At 34.1% G+C, this 16622-nt stretch overlaps 1 protein-coding gene across 1 annotated transcript in view; it reads left to right on the forward strand.

Moving 5' to 3' along the window:
- Window positions 1-15819: 15819 nt before the first annotated feature.
- Window positions 15820-16622, forward strand: part of LOC150101493 (cytochrome P450 2U1-like) — a 71921-nt gene continuing 71118 nt past the window's right edge. The window contains exon 1 of the mRNA XM_090400812.1: window positions 15820-16001. Coding sequence (XP_090256938.1) covers window positions 15820-16001 — 182 coding nt within the window. The remainder of the gene's footprint in view (window positions 16002-16622) is intronic.

The raw sequence follows: 16622 nt of genomic DNA on the forward strand, positions 1-16622 counted from the left end.
TGTTATGAATGAAGCAACATAGGAATCTTTTCTACAATCAATCTTGGGATATATCATTATGAGAACAGTTCGTTTATTACATCTTATAAATTTGAAAAGTGTTTCACGAATAGCAATTCATAATGTGGACATTTTCTACTATTAAAAGAAAATAAAGATTCACTACTCTCACAGAATCTTTCAGTTTTGCAAAAATTTTGAATTTGAATTTAATTAAATTTTTTTTTCTATTTCGATATCGTACTTATATCGTACACATTCATTTATTGAGCATTGCATAGCATACATGAAACTAAAATGAACAAAATAATAAATATTAAATTAGTTGCATTTCGTGATGTTATGTTGTCTAATTTCTTTATACTTTGTGTAATGTTTTAAGAAATAGTTCAGTTTGCTTTTTTAAAATTTGTATACTGTGTGTATTCATATACAAATTTCAGCATTATTATTTTTTAAATTTCAGTTACATATTAATATTATCGAAAAGAATATTACGAGCGAGTAACCAATACCAGATTTAGAAGAGTGTTGCTAACAAAGTTTAGAGAAATAAGTTAACCTAAGAGAGATCTTATGTTGAGTAAAAATACTATTCAGGTGTATTTTATTTAGTAGAAAACTATTTGATAAGCATGACTATTAAAGTTAAAGCATTGGGTATAAATATCTTGAAGAATAGAATGATTATGAAATGAGATAACAGAATGACGTGCACTGTCATCAGCGAAACTATGGAGAGGATTGGAAATTTAATGACAGAAGACCATTTAATATATAGCGGAAACTTACGCATGAGCACAGAGCTCTAAAGTATTCCTACATTGATACAGAAATGTAAAAAGGTAGAAAGGGAAACAGACCGGAGACATGGAATTAACGCACGTAATATATACTTTTCATGTTGTTAATTGTCTCGACGTAATTCCAACTCCTGACTCAACTGCAGTTTGGCGGGAAAGGAGTGATGTTTCCTCCTTTCAATGCATGTCATGAAAGTGAAATTATTTCTTGAAGAAAAATGTAACAAAAGAACGTATCATCATACTTATTACATGTGTTAATAAGAAGCAGAGTAACAAGAACAAATTTTGGTACAAATAAAAATTATCTATAAGGATAAACTAGTGATGTCGAGATTTGATTAATTTGAAGAGATTATAGCTTATTAATTGAAAGTTACGGGTAGAAATAAAACACTTAATTGAAGACCAGAAGCAAGGATGTTACAAGAGAATGCAAGGAAAACTAAATCGAAGAATGAAAAAAAAATGGCATTGCAGGCTAAAGGTAACTCACAAGTGTTTTATTATCAAGCTGCAAATAATAGAGAAAAATAAATGTGGAAAAATACATTGAAGACAGTATCCTAGTGTAATGAGATTATTCAGATAATGAGTGCTCACTATTACATAGCTGTATGTAATAGTGGTGCACAGTGCTATGAATACATTGGATGAAGAGATAGCGATACATGAGAATGAGATTCAACAACTGTCTCATAACGGGCTAAGAATTCGGCAATAGGGACAGATGGGATATTAGCAAGGATGCTAACAGAATATTCAACTGAATTGGCTATGCCCTTGACCTATAAATGGATAATTTGAGTCTCGGCTAAGGAAAGGTTGCATATGAATGAAAGAAAGGTGTATCTGTAGGTCCATTGTACAAGAGTGGTGCAAAAACTGTTGCGTATAACTACTGAGATATCGATATCATTGGAGAGGTGGTGAAGATTTTAGACAAGTAGTTAAGAACTCGTATATAGAAATGAGTTGAAAGAAAACTATACTTTGCAAGGAACACCATGGTTTACTAAAGTAAGACCTTGTTTTAGTTTGCTCATATTTTATAATAACGTTACAGTTGAGTTGGATAAAAGAATGGATTCACTGTGATACTGTTGCATCTATACATTAATGATATTGGGAAGGATCCTGATTTGAATCGGTTGGAAATGCAGACAAATAATAATGGCTATCACTTCGCTGTTTGTAAGTGTAAAGTGATGCACTTTGGCGCGAAGAGATTTTCAAATTTATATTATATTGGCAGAATTATGCTGTCACCAGGAAAATTTTGATTTGAAACCTGCTCCACTTAGGCATGAAGTCGAAAGAGCAGTTAAGCAGCTTAACAGCAATAAGGCACCAGGTGCAGATGAAATCTCAGCAGAGTTAATTAAAGCCACAGGGGATGGAGGTATAAGAGTGTTTCATAGATTGATTACAAGGATATGGGAGACAAGATCATGGACTAGAGACTGGAAGAAGTCTGTTTTTATACCACTACATAAGAAAGGAGATATAAAAGCGTGAAACAACTAGAGAACTATTAGTTTAGTATCTCATGCAAGCAAACGTTTATTGAAGATCACGCTAAATAGGATTGAGGCCAAAGTTGAGGCAGAGATGCCTGAGGAATAAGCTGGTTTTAGGAAAGGTAAGGGCACCAGAGATCAAATCCTTTGCCTTAGACAAATCATAAAAAATATAAAGAATTTAGACTTCCTCTGGTAATGTGTTTCGTAGACTACTCTAAAGCGTTTGAATTGTTCAGCATGTGAAAATGTGGGAAGTAATGAAAAGAATGGGTTTTCCTCAACACGCTATCTGGTTGATAGCCAACTTGTAGAGCAAGGAGCCCCAGTAAGAACAGGTGTTGGTTTGACTGATTGGCTTCAGGTTGGAAAAGGAGTAAGGCAAGGATGTTTACTTTCTCCTCACATGTTTAGTATATATGCGGAGGACATCATGCGTGAAGCATTGGATAAGCTCAATACAGGAATTAGGGAATAGGAGGTAGATTGATCAGTAATCTGAGGTATGCTGATGATACATACTCCTTTGTAATGACATGGAAGAACTAGGACTAATTCTTGACAAAGTTAACAAGATCAGTAATAACAGACGACTTCAACTAAATCCTAGCAAGACAAAGATTATGGTTCTCAAAGGAAATACAAATAGGGAAGCTCTCGAGAAAAAAGTTTACCTTAAGGGAAAAAGAATTCAGGAAGTCAGCAGGTTTGAGTACGTGGGATCCATTATCAATGTGAAGAATTGCTGTTCCGATGTCAGAAGAAGGTTAGTAATGGCTAAAACAACAGTCAGAGACTTTTCTAAAATCTGGAAGGATGGATCTATCTCCATGGAAACAAAGTTGAGGATTTTGGATGCAGTTGTTTTTCCAACAGCGATTTAAGGATGTGAGACTTGGAATCTAAAGAAGTCAGATAAGAAAAGGATATCCGAGATGTGGTGATAGAGAAGGCTGTTGAGGATATCATATACTGAAATGCGTACAAATGAATAGGGGTTAGAAAAGATCTTTAGAACTTTAAGGCTCCTCAAGGATACTGACAAAAGAAAGTTAAAATATTTCGGACACATAGAAAGAATTGAAGGAGGACTTCTCAGAACAGTAACAGAAGGTAACGTTCCTGGAAAAAGGAAGGGATAGATCATCAATGAGATGGCTAGCTTGTGTGGAGCAACTAATGTTCAGAGTTGAAATCTCCAGAAAAGCAAACAACAGGAATACATGGCGAGGCCTGGTGTGGCACATCACTGAGCATCGGAGTGACCATACGGCATCTGTGGATGTCCAGTGAACATATAGATAGATAGAGTTTAATGAATGACTGATGGACATTGCTCCTGAGAGATTCAAGCATGACTTAGAGAGTGCCGTATTACTTATTGCTATACGTCCTCCTTCCAGACATCTGTAAGAGGAAGTGCCTGCAGAAATATTATTTGCTATTTAATCGTAAAATCTCTTGGGGCATGTTTCGTCTTGAGTACTACATAAACACCTTACGGCTGGATTCTGAGCTGGAAAAAGTGCTAATCTATAGTTCATCACGGGGCTTTTAGCAAGCCGATGAGGAGGGTGTCGCTCGTACTACATGTGATGAGAGTGGGTGAGGGATGCTATCGCAATAATTATCTATAAGTCACGTGATTGAAAACTTCTACAAAATTCATACAACAATTTAGATTCTAACATCACTAAATTAAATACTAAATATAAATCTAGAATACAGTAAGAAACGAATTGATTAAACATAAGGACCTTTAATTAATAATATTAATTATTTGTTTTAATTTCTTTACTAATGTAAAATTTTCTTCGAGCAAGATTGTTTACCTATTTCTGTAGAACAAGGTCCATAAATTTCACAAATTACTAAAGGTGAATTAGAAAAGTGTATACAAATATTGTCTTCTAAATAAAGAAATAATAACTTGATTGTTCTGTTTCATTTTTGCATCGATTTATTTGAAGAATTTAAATGAGTCAATTAAAAAAATTGCATTTAAACTGATAAGAACGATTATTTGTAAACATATGTCAACAGGACAAACTGCTTGACGGGCTGAAAAAAGATGTCCACACAAAGATTATACGAGATCAGACTTATAATTCGAATAAATTATAAGTCGGATCTGGCCTAGAATTATGTGTAAACTATTCGTAGGCCTCTCTGAAGGACATAAAAAATGATACAAATCAACTCTAAATTCGAATGCCTTCCAAGGAAAATTGATAATTCTCTCACAGTCAAAAGTTGAATGTTGCCTGAGTTTCTATAAAGTTTGGAAAATTGATAATCTAACTTGTTGACATCGGTACTCTTTTATTTTCATAATTTTACAGAATCGTAATACTTTATCTGTACGCATGTAATCACCTGCTTGATATATTTCACCTGTTATCACAGGAGTTATCGTTCTATCGACTTTGAATGCCAACGCACATTAATATTCTTAACATAAGTTTCCTGTTTTCAGGAAATGTTATTGGCTCCAGGATAACAAAGTAAACACATATTTTCTCCTATTTAGCAATAATTGTTTGCAGTGGAAGTGTCACTGAAGGCAAGGCCCAGAGTGGTTTTTACTTAAGATTACTGCATATCTCTTTTACTTTAATAACTGTGCATGGAGACATCATCAATTCTAGCAAGTAATACTAATTATCTACATAATTATTCAAGATACACTTCTCTTTTTCGATTTTTCCTCCATTTAATTTCTCTTTCTCTCTTTATAATTTCATTTTTATATATAACGTTCTCAAAAGGTCACAAGACTTATTGCATAAATCTGTTAACATTTTTGGAACAACTGAGTTTGTATTCTTTGGGGAAGTTAGAGTGGAAGAGCCGATATTCGTCACTCTAACCCTGTGCTTTCATCATTGTACACATCATCGAGATCGTACAGTATAAATCGGAGATATTTTCCTGAGTATTTATGTTCAGTTCTGTACATTATGATACCCATTGCTATTTGTGATCACCGATTCTCTTAGATCCCAAGTTTGCAAGACTTCTTCCACTTCTAAATTATTATATTTAACAAAATCCTCGCATTCGCTAAATTTGTTTGTTATTTGTTCGTTCTGCTTATCAAAGAGTTCTTGGACAATATTTATTTATAATTTCTATTTAGAGCTTTTATAGTTTCTAAACGTTTTCTAGTACTCTACTAGTATATTTAGTGAGTTCAAATATTAGGCCTCATCTGTATTTTTTTGAGTGTTCAGTTCTTCGTCTGATTCTTCGTCCGGTATAAGCGGCTGAGTTGTTACTTTATACTCGGCCGTGGGTGCAGTGTTTATTTGTTCTCCCTGCAGTATAGGCACTTCCATTCCTCGCGTTCTGCATTAGATGTACGTTGCTAGGTTGTTTCTGAAAGACCGGCACATGTAAAATGAAGATTCCTGAGGTATTTTTTACAGGTTATGATTTCCACCAGACAATAGATCCTTCAGGCAGTTTTTTCCCTTGAGCAAATGGAGACGTTCTTTGCTGTTCGCTCATTGGTGACCACAGTCCACTATGTCTTCAATTTGCAGTACTCAAATTTTGGATTCTACTTAGCCGATTGCGCTGAATTCTATATCACTGTCTTCAGCCTTACAAGTAGAATTACTTTGCAACACCAAATTGAAAACAGGAGTTAGAACTATAGAACTACCTTTTATAAAAATCAGAGATATCACCGTGTGCCAATAAGCCTAGACAGCGCTGTCATAATAATAATAATAATAATAATAATAATAATAATAATAATAATAATAATAATAATAATAACATCAAATCCATAAATACATAATAAAAATTCAAAACTTATATGAAATAAAAAAAAAATAGGTTTGAACAGTTCGTTGAAAATGATTTTAATTATAATCTGCACTGACCCACTTATAAGAAGTAGTATTGTTGCCTAAATGTTACAGTATCTGTATGTAATTTAATTAACAGGTAATAAACTGTTGAAATTATTAAAATAACAAACTCATATTTTATGTTGAATTTTTTCTTGACAATTATTCATAAGACTATTACACTTTTTTATAAAATCTTTATCAAGTAGCTTTACATGTAGGAGGATAAAAATAAAGCTACTTGATAAAGATTTTATAAAAAAGTGTAATAAACTCATATTTTGTTCACTCCATGCATGTTTCATACATAATTTTCTTTTATAACTTTTTCACGGCAAGTTTTACTCAAGTGTTTGAAGAAAATTCTTCTGAAGAGGTAAACATTGTTGTGTGTAATTACTGTTTATCTCGAGATAATGACTCTAAACAGGTGTTGATAATTTCCTTCATGCCTACAAGATCAATTGAAGATTTGAAAGAAAATACTCTACTAATACTCTTGTGTCGTCTAAGGAATGAATGATTATCGCGAAATAATGACTCTCTCTCTCTCTCTCTCTCAACATTCATTTTTCAGTATCATTAGAATTAATCAATTCCTCCCAGAGATACATTTTTGCACAGCAAGCGGCGTATTAGAACGGACCTCATCATTTCCAGTAATAGTATGGTAATTGCTATACAAATAGCAATCAGTAGCCACGAAAGGTTCTGTTTTCTATGTCTACTTGACGTATCAGAATGGGTGAAGGCATGTCTCAAGTGATTTTGAGCATGGTATGATTGTTGTTGCCAGACGTGCTGGTGCTATTATTGCACCGACACCTACTCTTCTGAGCATTTCGCACACAATCTTTAGGGTGTACTAAGGGTTGTGTAAGAAACTTGTGTAAGATGACTAGAAAACTTCAAGTCACCCATCGGTAGTCCTGTGGAGAGAAACAATTCATTAAGACAAATGGTCATAGAAGAATGAATGACAAGGACTGTGAAACGTGATAGGGGACCAAAACCAGTTAAATCGCAGGTTAGTACAACAGTGGTGGTCAGATCATTATCCTTGAATGTACAATTCATCGCACAGTGTCATGGATAAGGTACAGGAGCAGACGACATCCCAGGTCCCAATGTTGTCAACTAAGAACAGAAAGGTGCAGCTTCACAGTTTTATGAGTCTCGGTTTGTACGAGAGTAGGCTGAAAACTGCTCGGCCTAACAATAAAAACACGAATTTATAATTTCAAAATTATTTTTATTTTTCAACATACTCTCCCTTAAGACTAATACATTTATTCCAGCGCCATTATCCCATCCCTGTAGTGGTTCTCAGTAAGATCTGCAAAATACCCCTCTACAACTGCAATCACCTCTTGATTCGAATAAAAACCTTGACCAGCGAGGAAGAGTTTTAGTTTTGGAAAGAGAAAGAAGTCAGCATGAGCCACACCTGGGAAATAGGGCGGATGTTCCAACAATTCATAGTGCAGATCCCTTAATTTTCCAATTACCAAAACACCTTTGTGGACAGGTGCATTGTCCTTATGAAAGATTTTTCTTCTGCAAACCGGGTCTTTTCTCACGAATATTTTCATCTAGTCTAGTTAAAAGATCGGAATGATATTCCCCGGAATGATATAAAAAACATGCCTTTAGCATCCATGCCATGACACCGATGCCATGACTTTGTCTTCTTTGGCACTGAACAACCTGTTTCTATCTACTGTTTTGACTGCTGTTTAGATTGTGGTGTGTAATAGTGAATCCACATCTCATCCATAGTAATACATCGCCGCACAAAATTAGTTTTATTCTTGTTAAAACGATCCAAGCACTGTTCAGAGATTTTCATGCGAGTGCATTTTTGATCTATTGTGAGCAAGCGGGACACCCATCTCATCTTGCACAAAGCGTTTTCATTTTCAATTCTTCATGCAAAATATATCCTACACGTTCTTTTGAAATTCCTATAGTCTCAGAAATTTCACGTAATTTGAGTCGCCGATAATCCAATATCATATCGTGCACTTGATCAATGATTTTTGGTGTTACACTTTTTGGACGTCCTTTACGTGGATTATCTTCAAGGGCAATGCAACGGTTAAACTCGGCAGCCCATTTCTTAATTAACGTAGGAGAAGAGTACCCATGAAGGTTTATGAACTTCTAAGGACTTTCTTTTTTCCTTAAACCTTCTTTTACAAAGAATTTTATAACTGCACGATACTCAATTTTATCCATTTCAAGGAATACAGAGAACACTTTGGCTTCCATTAACTGTATAAAAAACTAGTTGATAGAATAACTTGAAATTTCACAAGGATGCTTACGACAGACGACAGATTTACTAATTTAGAAAAAAAATCTTGTCGATAGTGTTGCCTTCTATGGTCAAGGCAGAGAGCTTTTCAGACCAGCCTCGTACTGTATCATGCTGACCAGAACCAGAATGTGCTGGCAATGAGTTCTGGACTCTTCCTGCCAAGTTGCAACAGCTCAGTCTAATAGTGGGAGGTAACTATATAGGGAATGATTTCTTTAAAACGTTAGATTTCCTGATTTAGTTGAACACAGCCTGAATTCCAAAACCTATCTTAACGTCGTCCCTATTATATTCACCCACTCACGATGGCAGCTTAACCATTGCCAAATCGATACTTGCAACAAGACATTTCGCCACCATACTACAAAACGCATAGCGTAAAGAAGTGTTTCAATAATAGCATAGTGAGTTTCCTTTACTTCGGTGGCCATCGCAGCCCTACATCACAACCCGACGGGGTTTCTCTGGGATGAGGTGGAACAAGCGCTTCGCATAAGTAACGTGCCAGATTTCAATCTGCAACGAATGGCCGATGTCATTGTGATATCGCAGGCAAACATTACAGATGAATTTATAGACATGTAATTGAATCAATGCCACAAGAATACAGGCCATTCTTAAGATAAAAGTAATCCCGTCGTTATTAAATGCTTTTTATAACGAGTGGTGTGAGAATTGAACTCATTTACATGTTGCATTCGACTGTGAAATAGACTACTGCATGGAAATCCTGTACCCACTGTCCCATGAAAAAATAATATAACCTTATAGCCTTCTATAACCTTTAGTCTTCTCTTTTTCTGCCTCCATGAAACTGTGTTCCATTTCCCCAGCTATTTAGAAGTCATATAATAATAAGCTCGCATTTAGGCTACCATGTACAATACGATACCATAACAGTAAACGTAGAACATCACTCACGAATTAAACAACATGCAATTCATGATTGGTTGTATTTATATATGTATTATGTATTTCGAAAATCTTAACAATACTACTCACATGACAATATCTGTTAAATTCTCAAACATTCATGTTCTGTTATTTGCTTGAATGTTGTAAGCGTTTCCTCATTAGAATATCGCGGTTTTTTAGTTTTCTCTCCTGATAGAGCGTGCCATGAGCAAGATGAAACTCGTAGAGCAGTAAAAATCCAGTTTCTTCTCGTGTGTTCAATTACGAACCATCTTACAAACATAGCATTTATTCAAAAAAAAAAGCGAAAGCATTTCAGATCTTGAAATTTCTTTAAAGTTTGAAGACATTTATTCTATTTCTAAGTAAATATATCAATAATTTATTCCCTTTTCACGAGAGACAAAGTCCGAAATTTTGGCGCTTAAAGTAAGTTACGTATGGAATTCCGTGTAAGTTACCCGTGGCGCCATCTGGTGGCCTAATGTCGAAACTTTGTTGAATAGTTGTAAAATATAAATAGACCTCTAGAGTTTACCTATACTGTATATGCAAATATATTATATGAATAAAAATTTATTCCGCTATATTATATACATATATTCAAATAAAATGGGAAGAAACATCATATCTATTACACGTTAATATGAAAGTTGTGAGCTGAATATTTAAATTTAGTATTTCTTCATGTGTAAATTGAAATTACATTTATGATTAGATAGTTCCATAAACTATTTTATGAACTATACATGGCTAGAAAAAAATAACATAGTGCATATATTAGTTATAAGCAGACTGAAACAAAATGGGCTCATTAATTATACAATAAAAAATACTTCATTTACGTAAAACAGGCAAGCAATGTCTTTTATTTTATTTGTTAAATTCGCTATAATATATATTCTTCAGAATGGGGAATGTTTTTCTTTTGGAAGTTTCCTTCTACAGTAGATTAGAAACGTGCTTCCAGCTGTATGGAGCTCAACTTATTTCGGGCGACAAATGTCAGAGTATTTGACTCATCACCATAGAAATGCACATCAATGCACAGCTACTCATGACCTCCAAGCTATACACTGAATTGTGTAAGAATATTTATATTAAACATTTTGCATGTATCTGTCAGATCAGCCGCGAGCTCCGCAGGGTTAAAGAGGCGTTAATTAAACCTCTTGCCGCATATATCAAGAGATTGTCCCAATTAATTTCCTGCGTTAATCAAATCCCGCGTTAAGAAAAACCGCGTTAAGCAAGGTATCCCTATATATATATATATATATATATATATATATATATATATATATATATATATATATATATATATATATATATATATATATATATATATATATATATATATATAGAAAGTTAGGAAAGATAAAAAATAAATGCAAAGTGAATGTTTAATAAATGCATGTACCTACATTAGTTATTGAAATTTTTTTATCAAAAGAAGTTATGAAGAGTGGTTATATATATATATATATATATATATAACCACTTGATGTGATAACCACTTGACGTGCTTGATGATAATCGCTGCTGTGTTGATCATTGTCTCTGTGATGGACGTTGATGGTCTTCCCTCACGTTCAAGATCTTCCACATTTTGCCTTCCTTCCTTAAAAGTTTTATACCAGCCGAAAACACTTGCTCTCGACATTGCTTCATCGTGGAAAGCTTCCCGTATTATGTTAAAAGTGTCCGATGCCGATTTTTGCAAACGCACACAAAATTTAATCGCATAACGCTGTTCCAAGGACGCTTCCATTTCGAAGACTTGGCGCGCCTCGTAGCTAGGCACTCCGAAACAAGCTTGCGTTTAGTCACGTTGACACTCTGGCACATCAGCTCGTATACGCCATCTATCAACCTCTTTTGTTAATACAGACAGCAACATTTCTTTATTCCACAGAAATTAATATTGTGATGAGTGGTTTTGCCACAGTAAAATTAGTCTTATTACTTATTGAACAGCCCACGTATATATGTATATTAACCAAAAGAGATTTCTGTTTATGTTTGGGTCCATACGTTACTTTGCAATCCAAACCATAAAAGTGAATTCCATCTGACCATACAATGTGGATCCCATACACTCTCATATTCACATCCCACCAAGGATTTTCTGTAAATGTTCTCACGACTGCTATTCATCGGAGCCGACACCGGCATCTTTCATTTATGACCAAATTCTTTAAAATGCGCATTGTTATCATTAGTCGCAAGCATTCAGAACAACTCTATTCATTCTTCTTTGGTCTTTCTTCTTTGGAATTAACTACTTTTCATAGATACTTTTAAAACGACACTTCTAAAATAAGAAATGACTTTTTGATCAAGATTACGTTTAGAACACCATAAAATATCACGAGAACAATGTTTCATTATCTTTTATAATAATGATGATGCATTTAATTAGGATTACAGAAATATAGACTTGAAAATATTTTTAAGATGAAATAGTCAGTAAAATATATAAACACTTCGAAACACAGAAAAGTTAGAGAATTCATTAATTAAGCAAAATAAAACGAACCTATTTATTTAATTATGCGAAAGAACACGAAACTATTTAGTTAATTAATCTAGAAAACATGAAAGTACTTGAAAATATTCAGATCTATTGTAACATACACATCAAAGCAAGACAGAAACAGGCAAGAGATTATAACAAACGTAAAGACAGTTTGAATTTACGTCCATTCGTATATAAAACAAATGGAACAAATACATTGAGTTATTCGAAAATATAAACTAAATAATTAAATGAATTAAACATAAAAGAGTTTCGATGTTATAAGGCCGAATGAGAGTAAATCCCTAAAGAAGAGAATGGAATTATCACGAATAAACACGACGACACTCTGTTGCATAAGAATGTCTGAATTGACCTCAATATCCGACAACTTACCTGAACACATTGCCAAAACAGGTAGTTTAGATGGACCTGGAGAAGATCCGTCTCAGGAGAATGAAATAAGAAAAGAATACAATAAGAAGGAAAATCACCACTAAACTGGATGTGGGTAGTGCAATACAATACTCCATAAAACTAATGCCATAATTTCCTTCCAGTTTTATACAAATACTCTGAAAACCTTGAAACAACTTATCAAGAAGTTAACACAGCCTCTCTCAGCATATATGGGCACCTTTTTTCTTTTGTATTCTACTTTCCTTTCCAATGCATAGCACAGGTTTTTTTCCATTTCGAAGCGCGTGTCATTCGTTGACCTTCGGCATTCTACGGCACATACAAGTATTATATAATTGTAAATAATAATGTAATATATTATTCCTTACAATGCTGTTAGTGACTACATTGATTATATTATATATAAAACAGATTAATTTATATGTGAATATATTCTATATGAAAACTATCTACGCCTTTAATAAGTAAACAGAAAGCACAATGTGAATGACGAGGTTTATCCGCCGTAGCTGATACCTCTTTAGCCCATTTAAGCCATGGTTTAGGGCTAATAAAGAACATTAGGCATGGGTTTGAAAATATTACTTAATAGGACTCATTCATTCATAAGGTAAGTGATTGCAATCATTATTTATTGTAAGTGATTACGAAATACTTTAACTTTCCTCACCAGTTTAATCTCGAGAGATTGTATAAGTTTTTTTATACTTTCAAAAAACAATTTACTTATTTTTCTTATAATAAATTAATCTTGTAAACTGTATGTATTTAAATAAACAGCAGATTCGATGTTTTGCCACTACGTCCGCAAATGTGCAGATTGCAAAGTGAACCTTGAACATCAGGACTTTTGAATTCATCTTGAAAACAGAAAAGACCATTTTATGATGAATTCAAAGTGCTGACGATGAAAGTTCCAGGGATGATATGAAGTAATTTTTATCATAAGTAAAATTCTGAACCATTATTAATGTGCAACTAATGTGAAATAAACATTTCGTTAAGCAACCAATATTTTCTTCCTTGAATCACATACTGACATCGAAGATTACGTTCTTTAAACTTCACTGGAAGTGATTAGAAAATTACATTTGTATTTCACTGTAAAAAAACATAACGAAGTACGGAGCAAGTGTACTGTCAGTAACTACGTCGCACAGTCAGAAGTATGTCATGCAATTTTATTTTAGATCTGGGTTTAACGTCCATTCAAGCTTAATTCTATTTTAGTGAGCATGGTAAATATGCATGTAAGTTCCTAGGATTTCCTTACAGGAGACATAATTGCATACTGCAAAGCAAACTAACTTGGATTAAATGTCATGCTATATCAGTTCGTTTGTCATTCTTTAAACTTTATTATTAGAATAATCATCATTCAGCATATTCATACAATCTCCGTAAAAAACTATTCTAACTACGAAGGAAATAAATATTTAAGAAAACATACAGTTTATTATTGTACGAGCTCACCAACTAGAAGGCTGCGTTTTCGAATCCCTTCAAGGCCATGAATGTTTGTGATTGTCCCTTTACCGTTTACCATGTGTATTACTGTAAACTGTGTCCTGGCGCTGTGTGACCTTTGATGTCTTTGGCATAAAAATCAAATCAAAATTAAATAAAAAAAAATATATATTCAACCAGTTTATACCATGACTCGTAACATGGAACGATGCACCTTGTCAATGGGGGTATCCTTTAACTTCTTTCCAAGCAGTATATGTTAATGCATGTGTTAAGAGATAGTGGGAAGAATTGCGTAAATCGAGATATAAGTCTGGATTAGTTACAATGAAATGAGAATGAATATATTAATGAACCATTACAAAGGTAATGCCTGTGTAATTGTTCCAGGAACAACATAAGTTTGAATGATTTTGAAAAGACGACTAAATGTGGGAAAGGTAAATGTGAATGACTTCAATCCAGGTATTCCATTAGAAACAAAATGGACTGTGATAGAGAAGAATCGATAAGATTAATTAGTTATATGTAGGTTTATGCCTTTTGAATCGATGTTCTGCTGAATGCAGAAAGCAAGGAATTTAAGTATGATTGTGGTCATACACATGAAAATCTGTAGATGAAGAACTTGGACGTGGCTAAAGTCAAAGACAGGAGGTTGTGGAGGAGACTCACTACAAACAGCGACCTTACTTAAGCGGGAAAAGCTGCAGAAGAAGAAGAAGAAGAGAAGCATATTCATGCAATCTCTGTAAAAACTATTCTAACTAGATGGAAATAAATATTTCCATCGTAGTTAGTTTCCACCGTAAATGAGCAGGTGCTATGAAGCAGTCTGTTCACTTTTGGTGAGCTGTGGAAATGACGTAAAATGTGTGTGGTAATAATAAGATGATATCAGGTTACTGTAATTTATTATGAAAATACACTAAGGGGCTGTGATAGAGGATATTTAAGTTCCTAACGTAGTAAGGGAAAACAACGACGGCTTATCCTTGCTCAGAAGTATGGGATAAAGAAGAAACTTTCCTGATGCCATTCAAAACGTGGATGAATGTCAAAATTACCATTTGAAAATATGAGTGAGGACAACAGCATGTGTTTTGTGACATTTTATTTTGAACAAGAACACTGGAAACAGAAATCGAGACTGCTACATCAAAGCGCTAAACACGTATGGATTGTGAAATACCTCTAAGATGTTATAAAAATGCTATCAATACTCAATACAATTAAAGAAATTCGTCGGCATGTTTGGCTGGTTTCATATCTTCTCTGTTTTTCATTCCAAAAAAAAAAGAAAAAAGAAAAAAAAAGACAATAACTGATAACAAGTACACGCAGATCCATTATGGCAAGGATTGCATGGCCTAATGCAGGACCACCGTTTTCACTTATTAGAAGTCTTAATATTTAAAAAAATCAACGTTTTTCTCAAGAACTAGGATTTCAGATTTCCTAACCAAATTAAGGTATTAAAATATTTGTGTTCTTACATGATTACATGGAGGAATGGTGGTAGTCGGTTCATTGGAGGAACGTCCATGGCAATGGCAATGGCTATTTGCCTATGAGAACGTGATTACAATGAGAGAGAGAGAGAGAGAGAGAGAGAGAGAGAGAGAGTTGCGAGAAGATCGATGTTTAATGCATTGCACACAATATATCTTGAATCTTGAAGCTTCATTCTACAAGGTTTAGGAAGTGAAAATGGGAATTGGATGTACTCCCATCAGCAATGCTAAGTACAGGATTGGAAATTAATGAGAGAAGATCTTTGATATAGGAAGAAGAGGATTATATGAAAAATACATGGTTGAAATGCTCTGGACGTGATGGAAAAATCAGTGGAATCGGTGTTAAGTCTAACGCACAAGCTGTTATCACAACCGAGAGAATGGTGTTTGAGCAATGTGACTGATTAGTAGAAGGTTACAGGTATTTTTCGTACGTTCTTCTAGCGAACATTCTTAGGAAACATACTGTTGTGGTTTGATGAATGAAAGGATTGAAATTAGAGGAGACAAGTGATGCCAAGAGATTTACTTTATTTTTAAAAGAAGTTACATTTCTTCCATCGGCTCTACTGCCATTTGATCAGGTGGCAAACTTAATGCACTGGAATCTTACGAAGTCCACTTTAAGTTTGGTGATAAGGATAATTACGGGTTATAGTGAAAGGTGAGTGTGGAGATGACAATGTTGTAGCTTGACTCACTGTGTGTATGATGAATTTTCAGTTTGCATTGTTTTGGGACATTTGTTCGAAGATCAAGGCTAATGTCTGGAAGGTGAGTGCAGTAAAACAATAATGGCAGTCGTCCTTCATTCCTGCAAGAATAAAGTAATTTATTAGATAAAACCCAAATGTTTGTTCGGGATATCAGAAGAAATATTCAGAAAATATAAACGAAGCGTGTAATCAAAGGTAATCCCAAAATCAATGTAGTTACTGGATACAGATAGTTGGAAAAAGTAGAAAAGAACAATGTTAGAGTCAGTGTTGGCATCAAGAAACTAATGAAAACAGTGGGGTTGGAGGGACAGGTGGCTAAAAAAAGGTACAGGTGTTTGGAAGAATGATGAAAGTATCTGGAATTCTGGTACGTAGGTTAACTATTTGAACATTAAAATCTGCAAGAGAATGTATCACATGGTTTTCTTTGTTAAAAAGAATATTTCAAATCTGATCTGCAATTTTTTCCCTAAAAGTATCGTTTTCCAAGGTAATTGTCTCCAATAATTTATAGATTTTCAATAATGAAACAAGTTGTCCTTTTAATAAATCAGAAATGATAACCG

This window comes from Typopeltis vanoorti, chromosome 11 (assembly GCF_054136105.1).
Source record: "Typopeltis vanoorti isolate ZY-2024b chromosome 11, IOZ_Tvanoo_1.0, whole genome shotgun sequence".
Lineage (NCBI taxonomy): Eukaryota > Metazoa > Arthropoda > Arachnida > Uropygi > Thelyphonidae > Typopeltis > Typopeltis vanoorti.